The 24,948-nt window shown below is 48.3% G+C and overlaps 2 protein-coding genes across 7 annotated transcripts in view; one reads left to right on the forward strand and one right to left on the reverse strand.

Annotated features, from left to right (window-relative positions):
- Positions 1-6,373: 6,373 nt before the first annotated feature.
- On the forward strand, positions 6,374-10,746 carry LOC144383785 (uncharacterized). 2 transcript variants are annotated; one of them, XM_078083215.1, is made up of 3 exons: positions 6,374-7,925; positions 8,464-8,748; positions 9,947-10,746. In XM_078083215.1, the coding sequence occupies exons 2-3, from the start codon at positions 8,611-8,613 to the stop codon at positions 10,295-10,297; spliced, it is 489 nt and encodes a 162-aa protein (XP_077939341.1). In that variant the 5' UTR covers positions 6,374-7,925; positions 8,464-8,610; the 3' UTR covers positions 10,298-10,746. The 2 variants fall into 2 exon arrangements, with proteins under 2 accessions (XP_077939341.1, XP_077939342.1); XM_078083216.1 differs by having other exon boundaries at positions 6,416-8,748.
- A 227-nt stretch (positions 10,747-10,973) lies between these two features.
- fgd (faciogenital dysplasia) overlaps positions 10,974-24,948 on the reverse strand; it is a 38,723-nt gene continuing 24,748 nt past the window's right edge. For all 5 annotated transcript variants that reach the window (XM_040194308.2, XM_078083204.1, XM_078083208.1 and 2 more), the window contains 17 exons: positions 23,461-23,662; positions 22,704-23,313; positions 21,602-21,691; positions 19,723-19,859; positions 18,871-19,027; positions 18,559-18,697; positions 17,935-17,993; positions 17,376-17,522; positions 17,196-17,288; positions 17,021-17,100; positions 15,658-15,688; positions 15,353-15,460; positions 14,842-14,895; positions 13,972-14,073; positions 13,709-13,837; positions 13,173-13,313; positions 10,974-12,354 (listed from right to left, as the gene is read on the reverse strand). In XM_040194308.2, the coding sequence (XP_040050242.2) occupies positions 12,094-12,354; positions 13,173-13,313; positions 13,709-13,837; positions 13,972-14,073; positions 14,842-14,895; positions 15,353-15,460; positions 15,658-15,688; positions 17,021-17,100; positions 17,196-17,288; positions 17,376-17,522; positions 17,935-17,993; positions 18,559-18,697; positions 18,871-19,027; positions 19,723-19,859; positions 21,602-21,691; positions 22,704-23,313; positions 23,461-23,662 (2,540 nt within the window). In that variant the 3' untranslated portion in view covers positions 10,974-12,093. The remainder of the gene's footprint in view (positions 12,355-13,172; positions 13,314-13,708; positions 13,838-13,971; positions 14,074-14,841; positions 14,896-15,352; positions 15,461-15,657; positions 15,689-17,020; positions 17,101-17,195; positions 17,289-17,375; positions 17,523-17,934; positions 17,994-18,558; positions 18,698-18,870; positions 19,028-19,722; positions 19,860-21,601; positions 21,692-22,703; positions 23,314-23,460; positions 23,663-24,948) is intronic.

A 24,948-nucleotide genomic window follows, 5' to 3' on the forward strand; every position in this document is an offset into this window, starting at 1 on the left:
AATCAAAGAGGAACGTTTTAAGTTTTACTTTAAAAGAGCTAACCGAATCTGCCCCCCGGACTGAAAGTGGAACCTGGTTCCACAAAAGAGGAGCTTGATAACTGAAGGCTCTGGCCCCCAGCCTACTTTTTAAAACCATAGGAACAACAAGTAACCCAGCATCTATGGAGCGCAGTTGCCTTGTAGGGCAATACGGTGTTACAAGCTCTTGAAGATACAACGGTGCCTCACCAGCAAGTGCCTTGTAGGTGAGGAGAAGTACCTTAAAATCTATTCTTGATTTAACAGGGAGCCAGTGCAGAGAAGTTAATACAGGAGTGATATGATCCCTTTTCTTAGTTCTTGTTAATACACGTGCTGCAGCATTCTGAATCAGCTGGAGAGGCTTAAGAGATTTACAAGAGCAGCCTGATAACAAAGAATTACAGTAGTCCAGTCTGGAAGTGACAAACGCATGAACTAATTTTTCTGCATCACTTTGAGACAGGAAGTTCCTGATTTTTGATATGTTACGTAGATGGAAATAGGCAGTCCTTGAAGTCTTCTTTATATGCGAGTTGAAGGTCATATCCTGGTCGAAGAGAACTCCCAGATTCCTGACGGTGCTGCTGGGTACCAGAGCAATTCCATCCATAAAAACTGTATCACGCGACAGCTGGCTTCGAAGGCGCTCTGGGCCTATCAGGATAACTTCCGTTTTTTCTGAGTTTAGCATCAGGAAGTTGCCGGTCATCCAAGTTTTGATGTCTCCAAGACATTCTTGGAGTCTAACTAACTGGTCCGTCTCTTCTGGCTTGATCGACAGATACAGTTGAGTATCGTCTGCATAACAATGGAAGTTTATGCGGTGTTTCCTGATAAGATCGCCCAAAGGAAGCATATAGAGGGTAAATAAAATCGGTCCAAGTACAGAACCTTGTGGGACTCCGTGACCAACATTGGTGGTCTTTGAGGATTCACCGTTTACAAGCACAAACTGGGATCGGTCCGATAGGTAGGATTTAAACCAGCTGAGTGAAGTTCCTTTGATACCAATTAAATGTTCTAGTCTCTGCAACAGGATACAATGGTCTATGGTATCAAATGCGGCACTGAGGTCCAGCAAGACAAGAAAAGAGATGAGTCCTTGGTCCGATGCAAGTAGAAGATCATTCGTAATTTTTACCAGTGCTGTTTCTGTACTGTGATGCACTCGGAATCCTGACTGGAAATCCTCGAACAAAGCATTGTTTTGTAGAAAGTCACATAATTGATTTGCGACGGATTTCTCAAGGATCTTAGAGAGGAAGGGAAGATTAGAGATAGGTCTGTAGTTAGCCAACACCTCTGGAGCAAGAGTAGGTTTCTTAAGAAGAGGTTTAATTACAGCTACCTTGAAGGACTGTGGTACATGTCCTGTCAACAAAGACAGATTCATAATATCTAATAAGGATGTGCTAACTAAAGGAAAAACTTCCTTAAGCAGTTTGGTCGGAATCGGATCCAAGAGACAAGTAGAAGATTTAGACTTTGAAAATAAAGAAGTCAGTTGATCAAGGTTGATGGAAGAGAAGGCATCCAAACAGGCATCAGGGCCCACTGCTGCATCCAAGGAGGACAGGTCGGCACTGGTTGAAGGCAGGAGACCATCAATTTTCTCTTTGATAGTCAGAATCTTATCATTGAAGAAGTTCATGAAGTCGTTACTAGTGAGGTCCAAAGGAATACACGGCTCGACAGAGCTGTGACTCTCTGTCAGTCGGGCTACAGTGCTGAAGAGAAACCTGGAGTTGTTTTTATTTTTCTCTATTAATGATGAGTAATAAGATGCTCTTGCGTTACGGAGAGCCTTCTTATACGTTTTAAGGCTGTCTTGCCAAACTAGCCTAGATCCTTCTGATTTGGTGGAACGCCATAATCGTTCAAGCTTCCGCACAGTTTGCTTTAGGTTCCGTGTTTGAGGGTTATACCACGGTGCAGACTTCCTTCTTGTTGCTATTCTTCTTTCCAGAGGAGCAATGGCGTCCAGTGCCACTCTCAAAGAGCCTGTAGCAGTATCGACAAAATTATCGATCTGAGACGGACTGAGGTTTTCACAGGAGTCTTCTTGTATCTTGAGGCAGGGCACTGAACTTAGAGCAGAAGGAATGGCTTCTTTAAATAAGGCTACAGCGGTATCCGATAAGCGTCGACTGTAGAAACCTTTGGCAGGAGGAGGTGGTTCTGATAGTAGAAATTCAAAGGTTATCAGACAATGGTCCGACAGGAGAGGGTTCTGTGGAAAAATTGTTAAATGTTCAATCTCAATCCCATACACAAGAACCAAGTCGAGAGTGTGGTTAAAACAGTGAGTTGGTTTATTTTACACACTGACAGAAACCAATTGAAACCAATTGAATCTAACAATGAAAGAAATGCAGTACTAAGGCTGTCGTTGTCGACATCCACATAGAAGGAGAGATAAACAAAACACTCCTGTTTCCCCTCTAATGTCGTTGAGAATTCTGGGCACGCGATGGTTTCTGCTGTGGGTGATAAGCGTCGCCACAGACCCATCCCCGTTCACCTGACCACCCCCCCCCACACACACACACACACACACAGGGCCCCTCTGCTCAGACAGCAGGCCTCATCATTCGTGAATATATTAGCATAGCTGATCAGAGATGCTCGTCCTGAAGGACTCGGGGATGTTGTGTTAAAAAACAAACACTTCTTGTGCCGTGCGTGTCATGGAGGAGCAGCATAGATAGCAGCCTGTCTACACTCCAACAAGTTAGGGGGCAGATGTTTTCTGGTCGCCTGCATGGACCGAACGTCTCCGAAGCTGGAGTTCAGCTCCCAGCGATCCCAGATGTTTGTGACTGTGAGACAAATGCATGACTTGACTGCAGAGTGTGCGCGGTAACACCAGGTTTCATCCTACCCATACAGCCACGGACCTTTTGGGACATTTTGAGAAATGAATGAATTGTTACAGGAACAGTTAGCGTGTTCTTCGTACTTAACCCGGCCGCGTGTGCTCTGGAGTCTGTGCAAGCAGGAGGTTTGCTCACGCATCGTGAGTCTTTCACAGTATTAAAAAAAGGATAAAAAAGGATGTAGACTGTTTTGTTTACAAGGTGACCCCTAAAAGGCCCCAAAAAGAAAGACAGTAGAAAGGTAGAAATAGGCGACGTGAGACTCAAATGACCAAAAAGGAAAATGCCCTCTGGCTTTTGCTGTTTTATTATTAACCTGATCGGACAGGAGGGGCGGAGGAAAGGTGAGGACGGACAGGCTGGCTCCGCCGGGCGGGCCCGAAGGGGGTGGGGGTGGGCGGGGGCGCTCCATCACACGGGTAATTAGGTAGAGCAGGAAAAGGCCCCCTGTCTCACACTGCCAGCGGCCCCCGTCAACGACGTGCCGCTCCGATCGGGCCACATATGGCCGGAGGTCTGGGTGGAGGCGGCCTGAAGGTGCCCTCTCCGAAGTGCCTTTGTTCAGTTAAAGTTAGGAAACAGAAAACAAACACCGTCCATGAGGTCGTTATTTTGCTCAAAGGTTTGAAGGTTGTTGACTGCTAAAAGTTTGGGTAGAGATTCTCCCCAGGGAACCATTTCACGTAGTCAGGGTGTCACAGGGTGCTGCAGTAATGAGTCCTAAAAGCCCCAAATGGGTTGTTCTTGCAAACATCTGGTTCTCTGGTTCCCTTGTCTCAAAGTCAAGAGTTTTTTTTTTTTTTTAGTGGGCTTTAACGGGTCTTTAAGAAGTTCCTCAACGACTAGACGTCATGGCGCCGAACACCGGCCTGCCGTTACAGCCTCGCTCTGCACTCACGCAAACAAACAAACTTTCCCAACAACAAAACCCAATGAAAACGATTCCTTTGGTCTTTTGTTGAGGGGAACCGCGTGGCGCTCTGACGCGTTAACGGGTCCCAACTCGTCAGACACCGGCGCTGGGCCCTCGATCCGTGGAGTCTACGTGCCCTTAGCGATACGTTCTGGAGAGCTTCCACTTCTGACGTGAACATCTCCACTCGGTAAACCTCCGCCTCTGCGTACCGTCCGTGTCAGACGGGGAACTGAACGGTCGTCGGTATTTGGCGGCCTGGAAGTTGTCACCCGTTCGGATGCTAAATGTCCTGCCTACGGAGAATGCTTCCCTGCTGCAGTCTATCAAGGATGGACTGTCTCTGCACTGCTGAGAAACGCATGTTTGGAAAAGTGCAGACAAGACGACACAGTTGTCTTTGACTTCTCTCACACACACACACACACACACACACACCTGGTGCTCCATCCGTAGCATCATTAGATGCTCCCTTCTCTGTTTCTCCTCCAAGCGCTCCCTCGAGGAGCCGGGGGAACGCGTGGCGGGGAAGGAGGGGGAGACTTTGTGAGGGGAATCCAGCTGATGGAGCGTTTCTTCGGTTCTCCTCAGACCCTCCGGAGGATGAGGGACAGAGTCAGCGTGGCGGCGCCGGGGAGAGAAAAGGTCATTCGTGCAGGTGTTTGTACGGTGAGGTGGATCGAGTGCAGCTTTTACTTTAATATCGGGTTATATAATACGGAAAATAAACACACACAAAAACATTACGTGAAATAATGCTACCAGTTATTCCACTTGACATGCTGATGGGATTTGTGCGGATTAATGACGTTGTGGAATGTAGCGTGTGTGTGTTTCTGTGGAAAACTACATGCTGGGATTACTAGACTGTAGTTTTAGTTCAATTCCTTTTAATCTCTCCCTTTTGTGTGAAACATAAATAAAGACCAATCATTTTTTGCTGGATATTCTAGAACGTTATGAAACAAAAGACAATGTGTAACAGGCCGATGTTTAGCTGGTTTCTGGCGTGATGAGTGACTTTCCCGACGGTTTTACATCTGCGCGAACGTTCGCTTGTGCTCCACATATCAAGTTACCGCAGTCCGTCCTATATTTCATCACACTCAACAATCTCAAAAGTCAAGTCACATGTCAGATAAGATGAATGCACTCATCACTTAGTCTTTAAGAAATTGTACTTTCTGGATTCTTGTTGTTCTGGGTCGGTACCCAATGTGCATGTTGTAAATCGCTATATTTATATATATATACATATATATATATATATATATATATATAGACAGTAAACAGAGGAAGAGGGTGACTGGAGGGTTACGGTCCACAGCTTTGCAAATAAGCAACAACAAAAGAAAAAGAAACGACGACACGCGGGCGGTCAGAGAAAAAGAAGCCGGTCACGGATGTCGTGGTGCAGCGGCCCTGCGACTGCGTGACTGCATGCAAGGTGGATTCTGTTCTTATCTTTATGTCCAACTTCCTCCACTCACAGAACCACAACGTACGGGCTTCCCTTTTACATTTGAGGAACAAGACGTCAGCGAACATCTGTGCGCACAGATAACTCCTCACGCCGAGTCCTCGCCCTGGCGGAGACTGGATGCAGCTGAGCGCTTGTGTGTGTCTCAGATAAACAGTGTGCTGCTGGCTTGCATCGTATACACATGTGCACAACTCGCTTTGGTTTGATGCATCCCACTGCTTTTTATTTGTACGATACGGCCAAATGAGTCACACCCGAACGGCTCCTGGTGTCTCTCAGAGAGCTTCAAGAAGGTCCATCGCAGCTGATGAGGCGTGTTCTGCTGTTTTCTACCACATCGTTTGTTCAACGGCCCGCGGCCGACAGTGTTCGGTCGGTTAGACGTGCTCATTTAGGTCTGTTGTATAATTCAATTTAGTGCACGTGAATGCGAGGTCACGCATTTACATACAATGTATGAGTTTTGAGGAATAAATTAGATATCAAGTTAACTTTTTAAGGGAGGAATACGAAACAATGCTGCTCTCCCCTGAGAGAGGGTGCAACTAGATGAATTTGGGGAGAGCTCGATGATACAGCCTATATACAGCCCCAATACTCACTTAAAAGACTTCAAATTTTAACTTATTAATCAAACTAATCAGCCTACAATGATGGGGACGACCAACCCTCTCCGGTTGCCGCCAACCCGATATAGATTCATCTTTTCCCCGCCGACACTCGGACGGCGAACAAGACGAAGACGTGAATAACGTCGTCTCTGGTGATGAATTGTTGCTATCGCAGCAATTCATCATGAGCACCATGTAAATATGCATCATGTACCTTCAGACATTTCCCTCGGGGAGTCTGATGGATTCGAACAGTACAGAACAGAACAATAGTTATGAAACTCGATTAGGTTTCTCGTGTCAGACTTTCATGGAGTCATTTCTTCAGTGAGGTGTGAAACAACATTGAGCATCAACCGCACCCAGGCAACGAAACGCTGTGTGTGTCTGTGTGCGCTCAGAGCACTAATCGTAAAAATGACAGGAAACAGTTGCCACAACTTCCTCTATAGGAAAGGAGAACTGCTGCTCTACTGAAGAGCGTTTTTGAGTGGGTGTTGCTGCAGATGTAGATGCGCTTGTTTCTAACCGAGGACCAAAGGTCAAGAGGAAACCAAACGTAAAGATGAAAACATTACTGTCGAAAGGAAGAATCACTGAGAGGGGATTTGTCGTTCGCTCCGTCCATCGGGTAGCGCAGCGAGCGGAAGTCGCAGAGTTCCGTAGAGGACTCCTCGGTTCCTGATTGCGGGGCTCGGCTGCACAGACAGACAGACGGGCTCGTTTCAAAGCAGCAAGTGCGCGAAGGGAAGTCGCTTCAGCTTTAGGCCGCTGCGACCTCTTTTCACATGCGGCCCCTCCTGCCCCGTGAGGCGGTTCAGAGTGAGGAGTCAGCGGGCGCTCAATGGCGGCGGCATACGGTCTTGCCATCCACGGCCCCCCGCCCGGCGTCTGCAGGCACGGGGACTAAAGGATGTGCAGTTTTCTGCAGCGCAATGCGGGATTAGTCGTGGAGACACAGAGAGGGACACCTGGACGCATGCACACGCATGTCACCGAGCGTGTTTTGGCAGAAGTATTAAAGATTGTTTCAGATGATGATGGGAATTTAAGATTATGTTGTAAAACTTTGGCCATAGTAAAAAAAATCGTGTACAAGGTGAATCTTCTAGGATTGTAAAAAAAACTGGTTTTAAATAATGCAATGTGAGTTGCTTTGGATAAAAGCATCAGCTAAATGACTTGTAATGTAATCGCAGAGTACAGCTTAATGGTTATGCAGACAGAAAGGGTTTGCATGAATCATCGTATCGTATTTCATATCAACCCTTTGACGGGGATCTCGACATGTGACCAAAGTGTGACTGAAGTGGCTGGAAAGGACCCGTTGAAGCAGAGTGGTGAGAAATACTGGATTTGAAAGGCAGGTTGTTATTGGTCCTTCCTACTTTCCCCTCATAGGTCGCTCAGGTCGGTTGGTGCATTCAGAGATTTGGGGAGTTTCTAGGCCACACACACACACACACACACACACAAATGCACAAACAGCTGGTAAGAGGCTTACGCTCCAGTGGCATATGACAGCTCTCCCATTAAAACCATTCCCCTCAGCTGTTGTGGGACAGGAACAAGCCTCACAGAAAGAATCACGGCATCCAGAAAACCAGAACAAATGTAATCAGTGGAAACGTTCTGGTTTGGTTCGCTGATGCGTCTACGCCAACAATTGCGACACAAACAGCCCCGCGCTTTGTGCTGATTCTAGAGGGTCTGCGCCCTCGATGAGCAGAGCCATTAAGGACGGCCTTCAGGCCTCCCGGTGGAGGTCGTTTCCACATCTTCTACTGCAGATTCAGGCGAGCGCACACCATGAGGGCCGTGGTGCCGAGACGCATCGGAAAGCAGTGAAAAACCCACGCAGACAAAACTCAAACGGCGCCGCTGTGAACAGAGGAGCCGCTCGGAGTCTGGAGCCGAGAGGACTCGGCGCGCTCTCGATGCGCGGCGGGTAAAACGAGGCCGTCAGCAGTTTGCCTCTTTTATCTCACAGCTCTTTCCAATTCATCATTCTGACACTGGTAAGAAGTTACGCTTCACGCCGCCCATCAATAGCTGTCCTCTCTTCCCGTAAACGTTCATCAATAAGTTGCACGTCCACCAGAACTAAAGCTAAAAACAAGCGCCAGGGCGACAACGTAGGGACGGAAGCGAGGGAGGGGGACGATAAAACTAATTTAATGGGCCCAAGGAAGCTGCGATTAAACAGCCGCTCCACACATACTTCTATGTACACACACACACACACACACACACACACACACACACGCATAAATCCATCACCCAACCCTTCCAGTAAATCAGCTCCTATAATTCTTCTCTATCGTTTTATTGTTCTCTCTTTTGATGGCTGCCTGCGTGGATGGAATTTACCCGACCACAACACACAATGCACACTAAATACAAACACCAACCTGCAGCAGCATATGTGTGTGTGTGTGTGTGTGTGTGTGTGTGTGTGAAGGTGATTTATATCGAAATTGTCTGAGCAGCAGTTTTCTTTCTGTGGAACTGATCACAAGCATCTATAACTGCGGCTCGTCCTCTTTCGGACATCAGATAGAAACGAGTGGTGGTGAGAAGCGACCCGCCTGCACCTCCTTCCCCACAGCGCCTCACTGTTGTTCCCGTTGCGACAGCCGCACGGGAACAACGCACACACTCAGCAGGCCGAAACCACAGCGCGCTGACAGTCGCTGTGGTTCTATGCTGCGGACGTGTATCGCGCAGCAGTTTGAATCCATATCCAAAATACACAACAGGAAGCCAAGAAGAAGAAAGTGCGCTGAGCCAAAGCAGCTGAACCGCAGCCGACGGAAGCTGAGCCTGAAAAACAATAAACAGGTGGCAAGGCCTAAAATCACATCCAACATTATTTTATTTTTTATTATTTTGGTCCAGATGGAAATATCTCAACACCAATGAAACGCAAACATTAGCATGTTGGCAAATTCTGAATATTCCCCCCTGTAAACATATGGTTAGAAATGCTGATTCATTTTAAACTGGGTGCCGCTGGCATGTTTGAAGACACTTATGGCGCGTTTCCACCGAGCGGTACGGTACGGCGGTACGGGTCGGGTCTGTTAACCATGATTCGGCGAGCGTTTCCACCGCCAACAGTAGCCTTACTTGATAGGCGTGGTGTATTCCAGAAAGTGGTGCTAATGTCACTCGATAGGCGTGGTATATGACGGAAAGTAGATTGACGTCATTCGATCGCGCGAAAACTGAAAGCTAACCGCAAACAACAATGGAGGACAGACAGCCGATCCTGTTCTTGCTTCTCGATATGTGGCTGTTTGTCACAAGGAGACGACACTCTTTGTTTGAGCAAAGGCTACATGCTGCAGGTGTGTCGTCTTTCCCCTTGCGGCACGCGCAAATGACGACACTCTTTCAACCTAGTCTAGCTCCGCCCTTTAGTACCAAACAACTGTGCCAGGTACCCCAACGGAAGGGTACCCAAGAAGTGGTACGGTACGGATCGGATGTTTGGTACCATTCTCAACTTTTGGCAGTGGAGACACAAATAAAAGGGTACCGACCCGAGCCGACCCGTACCGTCCCGCTCGGTGGAAACGCGCCATTAGTCCTCCTTGTTTTTTCATAAATGTCTTTAAATACTGAACACTGAAGTGTGTGTGGGATCTAGTGGCATCTGGTGGGGAAGTTGCAGATTGCATCGCACTTCATGAATTTCTTTCTTTCGTTTCTGAAGAACTACGGTGGCCTTCAGGTAAAAACACGAAAAGGCTTTCTACTACTACTGTGGAAACAAGGAAGCACAACATGTACTCGGTAATGAGTAACGCTCCATGTAGATGTACACAGCATGATCCAAGCTAACAAAGACGCCATTCTTCGGGTCATTAAACACTCATAAAAACTCCCCCGATTCCTAGAAACCATCACTTTAAAAGGAACGCCACTAAAACTACAGTAATCCTTAATGACGCGTAACCACGAGCACAGAAACGAGCCCCGTGTTCCTTAATCCTCTTATCGTCTAACATCCTTCATTCCGTTCCGTTCCATTCAGTGGGAGCTGAACATCAGCTCCATCACCAAGAAGGCTCAGCAGAGGTTGTTCTTCCGGAGGCAGCTGAAGAAATTCAACCTGCCAAAGACGATGATGATCCACTTCTACACGGCCGTCATGGAGTCCATCCTCTGCTCCTCCATCACCGTCTGGTACGCTGCAGCCACAGCCAAGGACAAGGGCAGGCTTCAGCGGGTCATCCGGTCTGCAGAGAGGGTGATCGGCTGCAATCTGCCGTCCCTGCAGGACTTGTTCACTTTCAGGTCTCTGAAGCGAGCTAAAAAGATTGCGGCCGACCCCTCCCACCCCGGACAAAAACTGTTTGTGCCCCTTCCATCTGGCAAAGGCTGAGGTCCATCAGGACTAAGACCTCCCGCCACACCAACAGTTTCTTCCCGTCGGCAGTCGGGCTCATGAACAGAGCCGGTCCCCCACTGCCTGACTATAACACTCCACCGGTCACTCCCCCTCATACTGCACATGCCACTTTAACTGCAATTCATCACTTTGTTCGTCACTTTGTCACTTGTCTGTTACTTGTTCGTTAAAGTGATAAAGTGCACTTTATGCTTAATATTTTTCTTTTTAACTTTTTAATATTTAAAATTTTTAACTTTATTCCCTTGTTTTATACTAACCCATAGCCTTATTCTACTAACCCATTGCATTAGCATTTCATTCCACTTTATTTTATTACCTGTGCACTGTTGTCTTGTCTGTCTACTGTCGCGCACTAACCGCCAAGACAAATTCCTTGTATGTTTGACATATTTTGGCAAATAAATGTTTCCTGATTCCTGTTTCCTGATTCCTTCATTCCACACACGGTTTCATGTGTCACCCATGCGACAGCAGTTGTGTAGATAATGAGCATCGATTCACGGCCGCTTGTGGTCGGTCCTCCCGCTCACTTCTGGAAAAGCACAGTATGAGTAGTGTGTGTGCGTTTGTGAGTCCGATGAAGACAAAGAGAAACACGCTTGCACACGGAAGCTGGCGAGTGGTGAAGACGTCGTCGGACAGCGCGTACTGAACCAATCACAACGTGTGTTTATTGATGATATGCTCGACTGCTTGTCCACGGTGCACAATGCATGTTTAACATAAATCAGTACATAAATAGGCGGGAGTTTACATGCACGAGGAGATGCGATGACCAGTTTTTTTTGTTTTGTTACTGTTGCTTGAAGGCTGGAGGCCGACATGAGCCAGGTACAGAGGGTGTGAGGGGGGAGGGCAAAGTAGAATAAACAGTTTTACAGCACAGTACTTGGTTTCCATCACATCACCAACATGAGAGAAGCTATGCTAAGAAAGAGAGAGAAGTGTATGGAAAGGATTTATTAAGCACGTGTACAAGTGGAGATATCGAGGGGTCGGATTGATCCCAACGTGGGGGATCAGACTCAGATTGGAAGTCTCGAGGGGGGGGGGGCATGATTACCTTTGTGGATGAGCGAAGTATGAGCAGAGGGTCCGTGAGACGGGGGCGGTGGGAGCATCAAGTGGCCAGCCACAAGGGTACACATCTCTTTGCCTTTTTTAATTTAAAACATCTTTTTGTTGCTTACATTGCACTATAGTACACATACTGTACAAAACCCACCGAAGAGCCACTGTGTCCCCAGCAGGGCCGAGGAGAGCGCAGAGGTGCCGCAGGTTTCTTACACTAACGTTCAATACTTAATAAACACGGAAGGGGACTCGCACACGCACACACGCGCACGCACACACACGCATACTTTCACGCAAATGGGAAAACAGACAAATAAGATTTAATGCTTCACAACACAGTCGCATAATGTACAAGGAACTTTATCTTTAAAAAAAAAAAAGAGAAAAAAAACTTTAGCTATTTAACAAATAAAACATTTGTTCCTCTCCGCTGTTTTAAAAACACTGAAATATCCCAAACACGCTCGCGCGGCTCGGTAGCGTGTGTCCGACAGGGACGGGGACAGAGACAGAAGACGGAGCGGTGTGGTCACGGGGGGGGAGATTGAATGGCGAGGATCGAGTGGTTCTGTCAAAAGAGGAGACAAAAAAAAAAAAAAAGTGCCAAGGTAAAGTGAATTCAAGTAATTGTGTGCTCTATAAACACGGGGGGGAAGGAGGGCGTGCGAGTCCTGCGGCCTCCTACGTGGCCGCTACTGGCTCCGTCCGTGTTCCGTCACGCTCGCCGCCGCGCCCCCGGGCGCCTCGCTGCCGGCTGCGGCGGCGGCGGCGCTGGAGAGGACTTCCACCCACTTGGCCTGAAGTTCTGCATCCGGGGCGCTTAGGAGCAAAGTCTGCTGCGTGTGACTGAGGCGGAACGCGTGCCGGACCTCCGGCTTCTCGCCCCCCGACGGCGGCGGCGCGGCGCTCACTTCGAACCCGGCGAGAGGCACCGGCCTCGCGCCCTTGGAGTCCTGCAGAGTATAAACAAAAATGAATGAGGTGAATGAATGGGGTTTGAGTGACAGCGTGTCTCTCTAGTGTCTCTCAGTCGTGTATGATAACCCCCCCCATCGCCCCTCCCCCACTTTCTTTCTGTATAATCAGGAAATGCTCGTCCAACTGCCGTTAATCCTAATCTTTGGAATGGCGGCTTTCTGCGGTGGGATTGGGATATTAGTCTTGGAAATGAACCCGGGGGAGGCTTTAACCGGCCGACTCCCCTTCTGGCCGCTATGAATGACAGCGCAGCACTAACCCTCCCAAAACGGGATCGCATCGGGAGTCTTTTTCATTTTGAGCAATCATGTAAACCCCTCGTCAGATTAACCGCTACATGCACGGCCGAGATTACGAGGAAACCACTTTGCGCGTCCAGAGGGCGGCTTCGCCACGACGGTGCACGCTGAGGAGGAGCAGCTGCACCCGAGGTCCGAGACCAACAAATCCTCCACATTTCATGTAATCTATATGTTGTAAATGATGACAGCTGTGAGCAAAATAAATAAAGGGCGGATCTGATGGAAAGGCATTTTGAAATAATGAGCGGTGTTGTCATCCTCTGTGCAGGAAGTGTGTGTGCGTCTGGCTCAAAGCAGATCCATAAGCGCTTTGTATACGCTTGTTCCTTCCCTATTAGGTCATGAGAGAGACTCACAGGCGCCGCGTGTGCAACTGAAAGAGCTTCTTTAGGCGTGTGTGCGTTTTGTGCGTGTGATCCAAACCACGTCCATAGATGGGAGACACAAATACCGGACTGTGTGTATTGCGTGTGTGCGTGTTGGTCTCCTACCTGCCCGCTGCTCTGCAGGTACAGAACCAGCGGCTCGGCCTTGGTGACGGCCCCCCACATCTTGGACCAGCTCTTCCCTTTCTCCTGCAGCTGAAGATGGCCACACAGCAGGCAGTTCTCCCCCGTCAGAGACGTCTGTCTCTGGGGGGGGACATTATGGAAGCATGCTTTACATAATGCACACAGATGAACACAGTCAACGATCTTTACAGACGCAGTAAATCGTGTTTTTGAATCATGTTTCGGGGATTTTAACTCGGTGACCGCGCAGGATTTCCGCTGCTCCCCCGTTACGAAACTACAATGTAGGACAGAGAGAGATTTGTACGCGGAGGTGTTGTCCCCTTTGTCTAACGCTCGCGTGGCGTACAGCGCCCCCATGTGGTCACTGATCTCACTGCGGATGAGCTTCTTTGAGTGAAGGCTTCTTCACGGCACTGCCTGGACTGCCGTGAATGGAGGCACATGAAAACAAAACGAAACTGCTGCTCGTGCGTCATCGCTTGTTGTTGTTGTTGTTGTTGTTTTTGTCTCACCTCAGACGCAGCTTTCCTCTTCTGTTCGCTCACGCCGACAGTGTCCAGGCTGACGCTGGCTTCGAAACACTCGGGGCACATGCGGCTCGTCTTGTTGTCCAAGTTCTTTGAACACTTTGCACAGATGGACTGCAGAATGACAGAGAGGGGCAGTTAGAAGCGGCTCAGTAGCAGTTACCTCACCCCCCCCCCATCTTTCAGTCTCTCCATCCCGCCCAAACAGCACCCGGGTATCTTCTGCTCCCGCCCCCCCCGCCACTCACCGCGCCGCAGGACTTGCAGTGGTGTTTGCGCTTGGTGAAGTTGAAGCTCTCGTTGCAGCCTTTGCACGTTTGTTTCTCTTTCTCCTTTTTCCTGGAACTCTTCTGGAAAATATATATATATATTTTTTTTTTTTAAAGAAAAGAAAATGTGTCAAGGTCTTCAGTCTGTTCAGTTTCTGCACAACTGGAGGAATGTCTGACGGCTCGTTTTGTTTTTTTCCATTAAGCACGACGGAGACAGGCTGCCCCGCCTCTTAGAGAAAACAAGGTGGGGGTCAGATGGAGGTGTCCCCTGGCTGTTAAATGGTTGTTATAAATGCTCTGTTGGACACGGTGGGAATGTGGCTCATTTATCAGCCAAGGGGTCTGTTTTATTAAGAGTAAGGTTCCAAGACAAAAGGACAGAGACACTGTTTTAGCCTGTGGACACAATTGGTTAACCTACGAAGGTGTTTTCACAGGAAACAGAGAAGGGTTGGGCGATAAAACCAGCTGAAGGGGCTGACATGACTAGTTCATCGAGCAGTATTCTGATCATTAACATCTCATATCTGTTCTTTAACTCAAACGAGCAGCATGCTGTTATTAAACAAGAATAACGCAAACTCGGGCGGCTTGGCTTTTTTTTGTCCTGTTCAAAGTTCGATCACGTTCCCTTTGCAGGGCTTCAGGTTCGCCGCGCGGCAACTGGTTTGCGGTAGTTTGATTAACTTCAACGTAGTTTGCTAGTGTGCAGAACTAAAAATGAGATAAAGAAGCAAGTGGGAGAGAGGAGGCGACGCGACACAGACCATTATTGCCCTTGATTAGACGAGGATGCTATATTTCTGAAAGGAGATGAATCATCTCTTTCGTAGTATCGTAAATTACCCTCTCATGCAGTCTTTCGCCGTCTGAGTCGATGGACGTGTTGCACCAGAGACCCTGGAGAGAAAAAACAAACAAACTGAGCATCAGCTCCTCCTGCTTTGAAGTAAGGTTCCTCCACCACTAGGTGTCAGCCTGGACCTTCTGAATCAAGTCCAAAGTTACGTCCAGCCCGCCTGCAGCTCCAGTCGGGGCCCCAAAGTGGGTCAAAGCAGATCCATAAGAGTTTTGTATACACTTGGACCTGTTCCTTCCCTATTAGGTCATGAGAGAGTTCTGGGAGAAGAGACTCACAGACGCTTCGTGTGCAGCTGTCACGGACGAAAGAGAAAGAGCTTCTTTCTGTGTGTGTGTGTGTGTGTGTGTGTGTGTGTGGTCCGAACCACATCCATAGATGGGAGACACAAAGACCAGACTGTGACGAAGGTGCTTGTTGCACCGTGAGTCAGCGCACAGGACGAGCCGCTTAGCGGCCGATCAATGGACTGATTGATTATGGGAGAGTGAGATTTACCGGTGACTCGGGGGGGTGCTGGTCGTCGTCCCGGGAGAGGGAGCTGTTGAACGCTTTGTTGAAGGTTTCGCTGTTTTGTTTGTGGCGTTCAATTGTGGCCAAGATCACCTGGGAGTCAGAAAGAGAGGAGGAGGGATGGAAAGAAATGGATTATTGATCAGAGGCATCAGCGTTTCACTGCGATTACATGATAGAATTTTCATTCTAATAAAGAAGAACTATCAAAGGGACACTATGTGTGCGTCACAGAAAGGTGTGTGTGTATTATTTGCCTATATCTACCCGAGCGTGTGTGTGATACTTGCCTGAATCCAATCTTCTTTCTCCTCAGCGGTTCTGTAAAGCAAATAACAGATTAAAAACAATTAAATAATTTTGACTACTCAAATATTGATCTCTAATAGTGCAAGGCACAAGTTACTGAATAAATAATCCTAATCTAAACAGTTTAGCCTTTTGAGCTGCCGCTAGTTGACATCAGCTAACAGGAGCTAACTGGGTGTATGTGGGAGCAGTTTGTTAGCTTGATACCTTGCTACATGAGGTAGCATATGTAATGCTACATTACGTGGCTAGGTAGCATGTCTAATGGTACCTTACATGCTACCTAGCTACACAAGGTAGCATGTCTAATGCTACATTACGTGGCAGGGTAGCAGGTCTAATGCTACATTACGTGGCTAGGTAGCATGTCTAATGGTACCTTACATGCTACCTAGCTACAGAAGGTAGCATGTCTAATGCTACATTACGTGGCTAGGTAGCATGTCTAATGATACCTTACATGCTACTTAGCTACATGAGGTAGGATGTCTAATGCTACATTACGTGGCTAGGTAGCATGTCTAATGCTACATTACGTGGCTAGGTAGCATGTCTAATGATACCTTACATGCTACTTAGCTACATGAGGTAGGATGTCTAATGCTACATTACGTGGCTAGGTAGCATGTCTAATGGTACCTTACATGCTACCTAGCTACACAAGGTAGCATGTCTAATGCTACATTACGTGGCAGGGTAGCAGGTCTAATGCTACATTACGTGGCTAGGTAGCATGTCTAATGGTACCTTACATGCTACCTAGCTACAGAAGGTAGCATGTCTAATGCTACATTACGTGGCTAGGTAGCATGTCTAATGATACCTTACATGCTACCTAGCTACATGAGGTAGGATGTCTAATGCTACATTACGTGGCTAGGTAGCATGTCTAATGCTACATTACGTGGCTAGGTAGCATGTCTAATGATACCTTACATGCTACTTAGCTACATGAGGTAGGACGTCTAATGCTACATTACGTGGCTAGCTAACAAGCAAACCGGCTAAGCTGATTTGTGAGTAAAAGAGATAATAACGGCAGTTGAAAGGTTAGTTACATGTTTCTCAGAGATTACAACCAGTAGTAGTAAGCTAGTGAAGCCACCATCACAAAAGAAAATGTGACATTAGTTTGATGTTTCACTGGGCGAAAATGACTGGAATGTTTTATTGTTATTGTTACTTTTTAAACTTCTTTTTAAAATCTCAAATAATTTAAACAATTTATATACAGACATAAACATGAACTTGAACTACGTTTATTTAAACACAATAAAACAGCAATTATCAATATCCATCATAATATTCAGACGTTTCTCTGGAGGCTGATTTAAATCTCTTTACCTCGCCTGCAGCTCCAGCGATCGCTGCTTGCCGATGATGGCGAAGGTGTGAGGAAGGTTCTGCTTCACATTCTCCTGCACCTGAGGACAGAGGAACAGAGGAAGTCAGATCCACAGCTATCAGAATGAACGGAAGGCTTGAGGAAAAAAAAAAAAAACCCATCCGGCAGCCTCACCTCCATTCCGGCGATGTCGATCTTCTCTCTGACGCTGAACTTCTGTCCCATCAGCCTGAGTTTAGGCACGCAGTAAAGCACCATGTTGTTGAACTAGAGCGGAGATGGACAACGCAGTTAATCATCAGTGCCGATAACACAGATCCTCCAGCGCTCTGACGTTTAACGATCCTCTCTCACCAAGTAGAGGTATCGGTCTTGTGCTGTTCCATTTTTGGCTGACATCTTCTTGATGTGACCTTCTTTGATGAGCTCATTGGCCGGGTTAACGATGTCCTCCTCTCCTCCGAGCCTCTCGTAAACCTCCAGCAGCTTGTGCATCTTCTCCTGAGGACGCATGAGGCGAGGGGACGAGGAGGGACAAAGAATTACAGAGTTAGAAGACGGGAAGGGCTTTATTTTTCTCTTCAGGTGAGACAAGCAGGAAGGCAGGTATTATATTTCCTCATTGATTCAACACATTGGTCGCTTGAGTTGTTTTTTTTTAAGTGAGTACGAGTAACACGGCCAGACAGAGGAAACACTGTTAAAAAGACGGCCGGGCCGCCTGCAAGCTGCGCAGCTCGAGGCAGGAAATGGTAACTTCCTGTCTGTACTTGTGTTCGCTCCCTCAGACAAACGCTTCGCAAAGTGGACGACCGACAGCTCAGCGCCGGCGGCTGTTTGATTGAGCAACACTTTTTTACAGAGCTCGACGCGGCGAGAAGGGGGAGAGTTAGAAAGAGGGAAGTTGTCTCACCATTTTCCTGATTGCTGCATTGGAGTGGTTGGCTGCAGTAGAGATGAGCTCCACCGCCTCTGTAACAAGCATTCACACACATGTTATCCTAAAATCCAGAAAAGAAATGCAGATATGAATCAGTCCTCTTTTGAAACACACAAGCAATATGTTCATTGCTCCGGGGAGGAACAAAACCGGTCACTCTGGCTTCATTCTATAGATCGAACAGGAGGAAAAAGATGAATCAAACACGCCGCGTGCATTACGTTGGCTTTTTGCCGGCAGTGAGACCCGCGAGCACCCGAGTCGGCCATCTTGATCGCGGCCTACATAAACAGAAGAGACCGAGGCACGAGCCACAAAAACAAAAGCGATGAACTGAGCGGATGAGAAAAAAAAAAAACTCCACCGACAAACCACGCAGCGAGGCGAGGGTGACGTTTTTAAGAGCGTCGCTTTGACCTGATGTCTGTGATCCGTCTCTAGTCAAGGACTGTCGCAGTGTGAAGTGCATGGAATGAGACGAGATTGTGTTTGGAGGTGGCACGAAGATGGTCCGATACCTCGCCGTGACGATACGCACCACAGAGGTCGGCTAAATTAACCGGATCTCTACGGTAGAATGCAGGCGAAATATCTCACTCTCTGCATCTTTCCGGTCCAGAGCGTCGCCGGGCAGCTTCTTCAGGTAGTCTTTGAGCAACAGCTCGTAGCGAGGAATCCTCTGGACCGGCTCCAACATGTGGTGCTGCAGCGTCAGGTTCCCGCACACGTCCTGCTTCTGTCGGTTCAAACACAAAACAAAAAAGCTGATGGAAAAAATGTTCTTTGTAACTCTGTCACAAAGTATGCCATCCGATCATCTGGTTGTAAGACCAGCTTTGTGTTATTCAAAACAGAAACACGCTATAAAACGCTGCGAAATACTCAGTTAGTTGAAGTACAAGCCCGTACCTGTATGTTCTGGACGACGCTCTTGAACTGAGAGGACCGCTGTGTCCACGTGTTGACCAGGTCCATGGCCCGGTCGAAGTTCTTCACGTATTCCCCGTACATCTTCATGAAGGGAGCCAGTTTCTGCAGGATGTCTCCGATGCGAGGGTTGGAGTCCCTGCAGCGAACACACGGATCGAAGAGTTTGGACATCCGACAATAGGTGTGGCTTTCTGCCAACGCTCCACAATTTGCATGTTTTTAACATGTTTATTGGCTTGATTTGACAATGCAGTACATGCACAGTGTATGTTGAACGAGTTGTCAAGTAGCTTTCATATATATATATATATTTATCCAATGCATTTATATTTCTATAATATGTCATTTTCGTCGTGCAACACGTTGCAGCTCAAAAGGTAAAGCTCTGTGAAGCGGGGTTAAAGGTTGGCTTTATCAGATTCACATCATTCCTCTCGACGTACGTCATTCACAAACAAAGAATAACACTTTGTGACCAATGGAGATCATCTCACTACAGAGATAAGAAGCAACGATGTTGTTTTTCAGAAGGCGGAAACAAACGACAGCTCATAAAATGCCTTATCTCAAGCACATACCGAGGGGAATTACACAACTCAATCCCTCCAATGACCTTTCTTCCCGAGGTTCACTGTAGCCGTGTGGTTGTTTCTACACACTTTGTAAGCGTTGACACTTTCATGTGTTCCAGGAAAGAACGTGGGGCATCGCAAAGCGGCGCGCGGCCCCCTCAAACGGTGTCCTCTGAGGAGTCACTATCTCCCGAGTCTGCAAGTCTGCGAGTCCGGCACGGACAAAGAGACCAGAGGGAGAGCAGAAGGCCTTCCTCACCATTCTCCGGTGATGCGCGTCTTGAGCTCAGGCAGCAGGAACTTGTCGTGGAAGCAGTAGATGGAGGAGATGTTGGAGAAGATGCCCGTGATCACGTCCTGAGGGATTCCAGTCTCTGTGAGCTTAGTGCAAAATACCTGCGGAGGAAAAAAAAAAAACGTCAACAAGGTCGTTTACAAACACTCCAAATCGGGGTCGGGTTCTTGAAGCAGGCATGCAAACACCGACGGAGAAGTTTCCATGTTGTTGATCCACGTAAACGGATGCATTTCCTGCTGATATTTGTAATAAAACCACCGATGACACATTAGTGCTGCATCGAACGGTTATTTCTTCTAAAGTCTAAATGTCATAAAATCGTTGAAGGCCACAGTAAACACAAATAAAGTAAATAAAAACACATAAGGCACTTTTATAATAAGGAATAATAAAAAATATATATATTTTCATCTCCTCTCAGAAGGCTTTTAGATCCGTAGAGCAGCCGCTGGAAATGTTTTGGTTCTGCTTTGCGGGGAAGCTACAGGGAAGAACCAGAAGATGTCACAGTGATCTAAGTACTTTTTGACCCCATATCGTTTTATGTGTTTTTCATGTCCTTTTTCAACCTATTCGACATATTTTAACTTTTTTATTTTTAGCAATGACTTTATATCAAAACATTTGCTGACCTAATATTTTTGACCGATTTTTAACATATTTTTTTCAAAACACTTTTTGACCTAAAATAGTTTTACTTTTTTCCCATGACATTTTTCAACCTCATATTTTGACTCCGATGTGAATCACCTTTGCATTACGGCCTAAAGCAAAAAAAAAGGAGTAGAGGATTGTTATCAGAATTGCTGCCTATTAATTTCCACATTATTCAGCAGGTTCAAACCCCCCCCAGTGGCACGCTAACAAAGTTCAGGCTCCGTTTTGAAATGAAACCCGACGGCCTGAGATAAGATCTGCCCCCCGCTGCCTCCATCACCTCCTCCTCCGCTAGACGGTTGCCACCCCTGTCGTGTTGCGCGAAAAGTGCAAAAGACACAAAAAACAGGAAGCTTGAAGTGCGAGGCCCCAGTCGACTCACTAGCAAACACCCCACAACCGGGCCTGCGATGCGCTGAGAGGTGCGTCGCATCGGCGGGCGAACTGAGCAAAGAGGAAGAGGCCTCCGCCCGCCCGCGAGTGACTTCCCCACCCAAAGATGGCGGAAAATGAAGGCGCAATAACCTGTTCACAAAAAAAAGTGGGCGATGACCGAATGGGTCGTTCGGGTAATGAAGCGCTCGGTTAGAGGAGCGGTGTGCAGCACTGCGTGGGGGTCAGCAATGCACCTTTAAGCCCATGTTCAAGCAGAACATACATGTAAACACGTACAGCTCTACTTTGTGGTCAATGATGGTAAACTGCATATATTTAGGTTATAAACTGTTAATTAAAATCAAAACGAGGGCTTTCACAATGTCAACTTATTCTTTTTTAGAGGATTGCGTCTTGTTAGCTCAGCGCTAAATTCTAACAGTTGTCGAGGCGACAGCGGTTAGCGTGATCGTCCTGAATGACTGACATCATAAAATTGATATTGCGTCCAACGAGTGATCTTGAAAGAACCAGAGGAAGTGATTCCTACAACTCTCCTGTAGTGATGTGCTTTGTTTATGTTCCTATTTTTATCCGCCTATTTAAGGTTGTGAAAGAGGACTGCGGCTTCGCTGTATTTACACACACTGCACGTACATTAAGAATAAAACACACAGCGATGGAGCCTCCACTGCTGTGAGTAATCCAGAGGAAGTGGTTGTCGTCCCCGTTAATCCCGCTCGGCCCCGATCTCAATCCCTAAAAACCACCGGCACACTCAGGCGGGCGGATATCCGACAGCCGTTACCTGGTCGAGGAGGTTGAGTCGTTTGACGTAGGCCTCTTCGGTGTGGAGGAGCTCTTTGGCGATGTTCAGCAGGTTCTGAGTCTCTGAGCACTGCGGGGAGGAGACAGACACACACACGAGGAGCAGGTCATCACCGGGGCTTCAAGGACCAGCAGAGTGACACAAAACGTCCTCCGGGAGCAACGCCGGGTGTCTTTATTTAAAATAAAGAAACGCAATCGGGAGTCGGGAGACAACGGTCTCTCTCTGGCTGCGATTTGATGCTGGTGGAAATGTGCGATTAAACATGAGACGCGCACATCGGGGGTCACGATCCGGCAGTGCTGGTCGCGCAACCGCCGTCTCCCACGCAAAGACGCGCGCAGGCGTCCTTCATAAAGGAAGTGGAACTTTCCCCGCAGATCATGCACTGTCACGCAGGAGAAACTGTGTTAATCTGCTTTAACACATGTCACCGCAACCCGAACGCAGCTGTCGCTACACATCGACGTGACCGTAGTCACACAAAACAACTTCCTGTGTCGCTGGGATCAGGAAGAAGAGAGCGGAGGTGCCGTGCGTGTGTGTGCGCGGTCGGCCGAGGCCTTCGAGGGTCTTTTAGAGGCAGTTCTGAGAAAGTCGTTGTTTGAATGTTGTCTGTTTGAGAACTAAAAGTTTTCTGCTGTTAAACACCGACAGCACATCTAGAACCACCAGGAATGTTATGTGCACGTATCAGCGTTGTTTATGATCAATAGTCAAGCTGAAGGACGAGAGAAGAGACATCCGGAGACATCCGCCTGTGGACTCTTTCATCTAGCAGCCATCACGGGCTCCCGTTTGCAGCTTTCGGGCAGGTATTCGTCTTTTCATGTCGACGCGGAGCTGCTTTTAGATACGAGTCAGTCGCTCGTGACCGCCGGAACGCGGCTGCAGCGTTTCATGCAGAAGTAGCCTTTGAAGTTGGTTCACGCGGGCCGAAGGTAATAATAGACGCGCGCTCCTTTTTCCAAACCGCATGAAAGGCCGTCTGAGACGAAGCGGCACGTGCTCACTCCCCACATTCCTTAGAATCACGCCAGGTAAAAAGTAACAACTGCAGACAGCAACGCCAGCTACTCACCCTGTGCGCCCCTGAGTGGCCGTCCGTCAGATCCCCGGCCTGCGCCTCCGCCAGCGACTGGATTTCCCCGCCGCTCCCCTCGTCCAGGTCGCTGTCCTCGTCCTGCGTCGAGTCCCGCTTGTTGCCCAGGGTGACGCAGCAGGACACGCTCTCCGTTTCCGTGACGCTGTCGTAATGGTCCTCCTCGTCGATGGCGTCCTCGTTGGGGAACACCTCCCCCTCGGCGGCGCAGGACGGGCTGTCGATGCCGCTGTCCCGGTTGGGGATCTTCCCGTGCTGCTCCGAGGAGTCCGCATTGTCCAGGAGCTCGTGGGAGGAGCCTTCCCCTTCCCGCTCCACGTCGCCGAGGCAACCGACGGAGTGCGCGATGTCGCAGTCGTCCAGCGGGGCGTCCTCCGAGCCGTCGGCGTGCGCGGAGGCCGGGCGGCAGAGGTCGGACACCTCGTGAGTCCGTTCCGAGGCGCCAAGTGCAAGTTTGTCCGCGGGGGAGGAGTCTCCCGCGACCTTCTCCGCGGGGTCCAGGCCGCAGGAGGAAGTGACGTCCGACGCAGCGTCCATTCTCAGACACAAGTGCAGCTGGGACCGCGGGAGGACCCCCAGGATGGGAACCCTGAGAGAAAGAGCACCATTAACACACTGGTTCCTCTTTCATACACACACACACACAAACGCATGCACGCATACATACATATACACACACACACACTCCCCCCCACACACACACACACACACACACACACACACACGAAGGCCTTACCTTGAGTTCTCGAACCTCTCGATGAGCAGCCCCACCTTCTGGGCCTCTATCTGCGGCTGCGGTCCCGAGACAGGAGGGGCGAGTCCGGGCCTCGGTTTGGGCGGCGGAGGGGGGGCCGGCAGGGGTCTGGACGGCGGCGGGGGGATCCTCTTGGGCTTCTTGTCTTGCCCGAGGGCGAGCAGGTGCGAAGGTTTAGGGGGCACTACGGACGCAGGAGTCCGGAGGAGGCAAGAGCGGCAGACCGAAAGAGAAGCATGAAGCCGCAGACTTTCAAAAGCAACAATCAGGTAACGGCAAGGAATCCAAATGACAGAACCTCCATGGCCGGATGCATGTGCCGTTCCCTCATAAAAAAACGATAGATAATCTTAAAAAGACTTGAAGAAACCATCAAAAGGTGTAAAAAAACCCCCACAATTAAACAAATAGTAGCAGAGCGAGACCAACTCTGAGCTACGGCTGTCTGCCAACTTCCTTATTTCAGAACAGGATGCTGAGAGGTGCGTGTGCGTAAGTCATCGCGGTTCCAAAAAAAAAGAAAAAAAAAGAAAAAAGAGAGACAGAGCACACAGACAGCACAAAAAACAGCGCAGACAGAGGAATGGCAGAGTTGTCTCTAAAATGCAAAACGGCGCCCATGCACGGCTGCGCGCGGCGGCCTCGCTGTCTCGCCGCTACATTTGCACACATGTGTTTCGTCAGAAGTGTGTGAAACCAGGAACGACATGCTACCGTTAATTGCTACCGTTAATAATTTGCCACTTCCTGTGTGTGTGTGTGTGTGTGTGTGTGTGTGTGTGTGTGTGTGTCACTGACAGGAAAAGAGAGGCCGAGAGGGAAGAGGGAGATGTTACATGCTTTAACATTATCGGACCCAAAGAGCCGTCGCAGGAACCTTTTAAAAAGGGATTAGGAGCCCAGCCAGCATCCCTCCTTAGGATGGGCTGCTTCATCCCGTCTGTATTAAAATGCGCTGCATTATTACAACTGTGCTTGGAAATAAAGCAGCTCATTCTGCCTCCTGGGAAAATACTAATTAGATTCCTGGATTCTAATTGACGGAATACTTTTATTCTTAAAGCCTATTCATGTTCATTTTTAAATATTAAACTAAAATTCATGTTTTTTTCCTTTTATTCTACTGGTAGCCCATCGGGAATTTAGTGGATGCAGAACTTGAACCATCACTGCAAACTACAGATCACAGGACAAAAACAAGAGGAAACACGCATATGATTGTAAATTGACTATTGTTGCGTTTTTATCTGACAAAAATAGCCGGCGCCCAACCTGAAAAAGTGTGCAATAAAAAACGGTGGACCGTGAACCAATCTCAGTAAATCCCAACGGGACGCCTGTCGTCTATATTTAGCCTTCTTAAAAAGCCGCCCGGGCGTCGGGGAGCGGCAGCTCTTTCGGAGGTGACCCACTGAGCGCTGTGAGCGACACAGTGAGGTCACACGGCCGACGGAGCAGAATAAACGAATA

Source organism: Gasterosteus aculeatus, chromosome 2 (assembly GCF_964276395.1).
Source record: "Gasterosteus aculeatus chromosome 2, fGasAcu3.hap1.1, whole genome shotgun sequence".
NCBI lineage: Eukaryota > Metazoa > Chordata > Actinopteri > Perciformes > Gasterosteidae > Gasterosteus > Gasterosteus aculeatus.

Excerpts from the sequence above, each read along its gene's own strand:
- LOC144383785 (XM_078083215.1), top strand. The coding sequence starts at position 8,611 with ATGCTGCGGACGTGTATCGCGCAGCAGTTTGAATCCATATCCAAAATA. Across the intron at positions 8,749-9,946 it reads GCCTGAAAAACAATAAACAG|TGGGAGCTGAACATCAGCTC; the intron begins GTGGCAAGGCCT and ends CGTTCCATTCAG.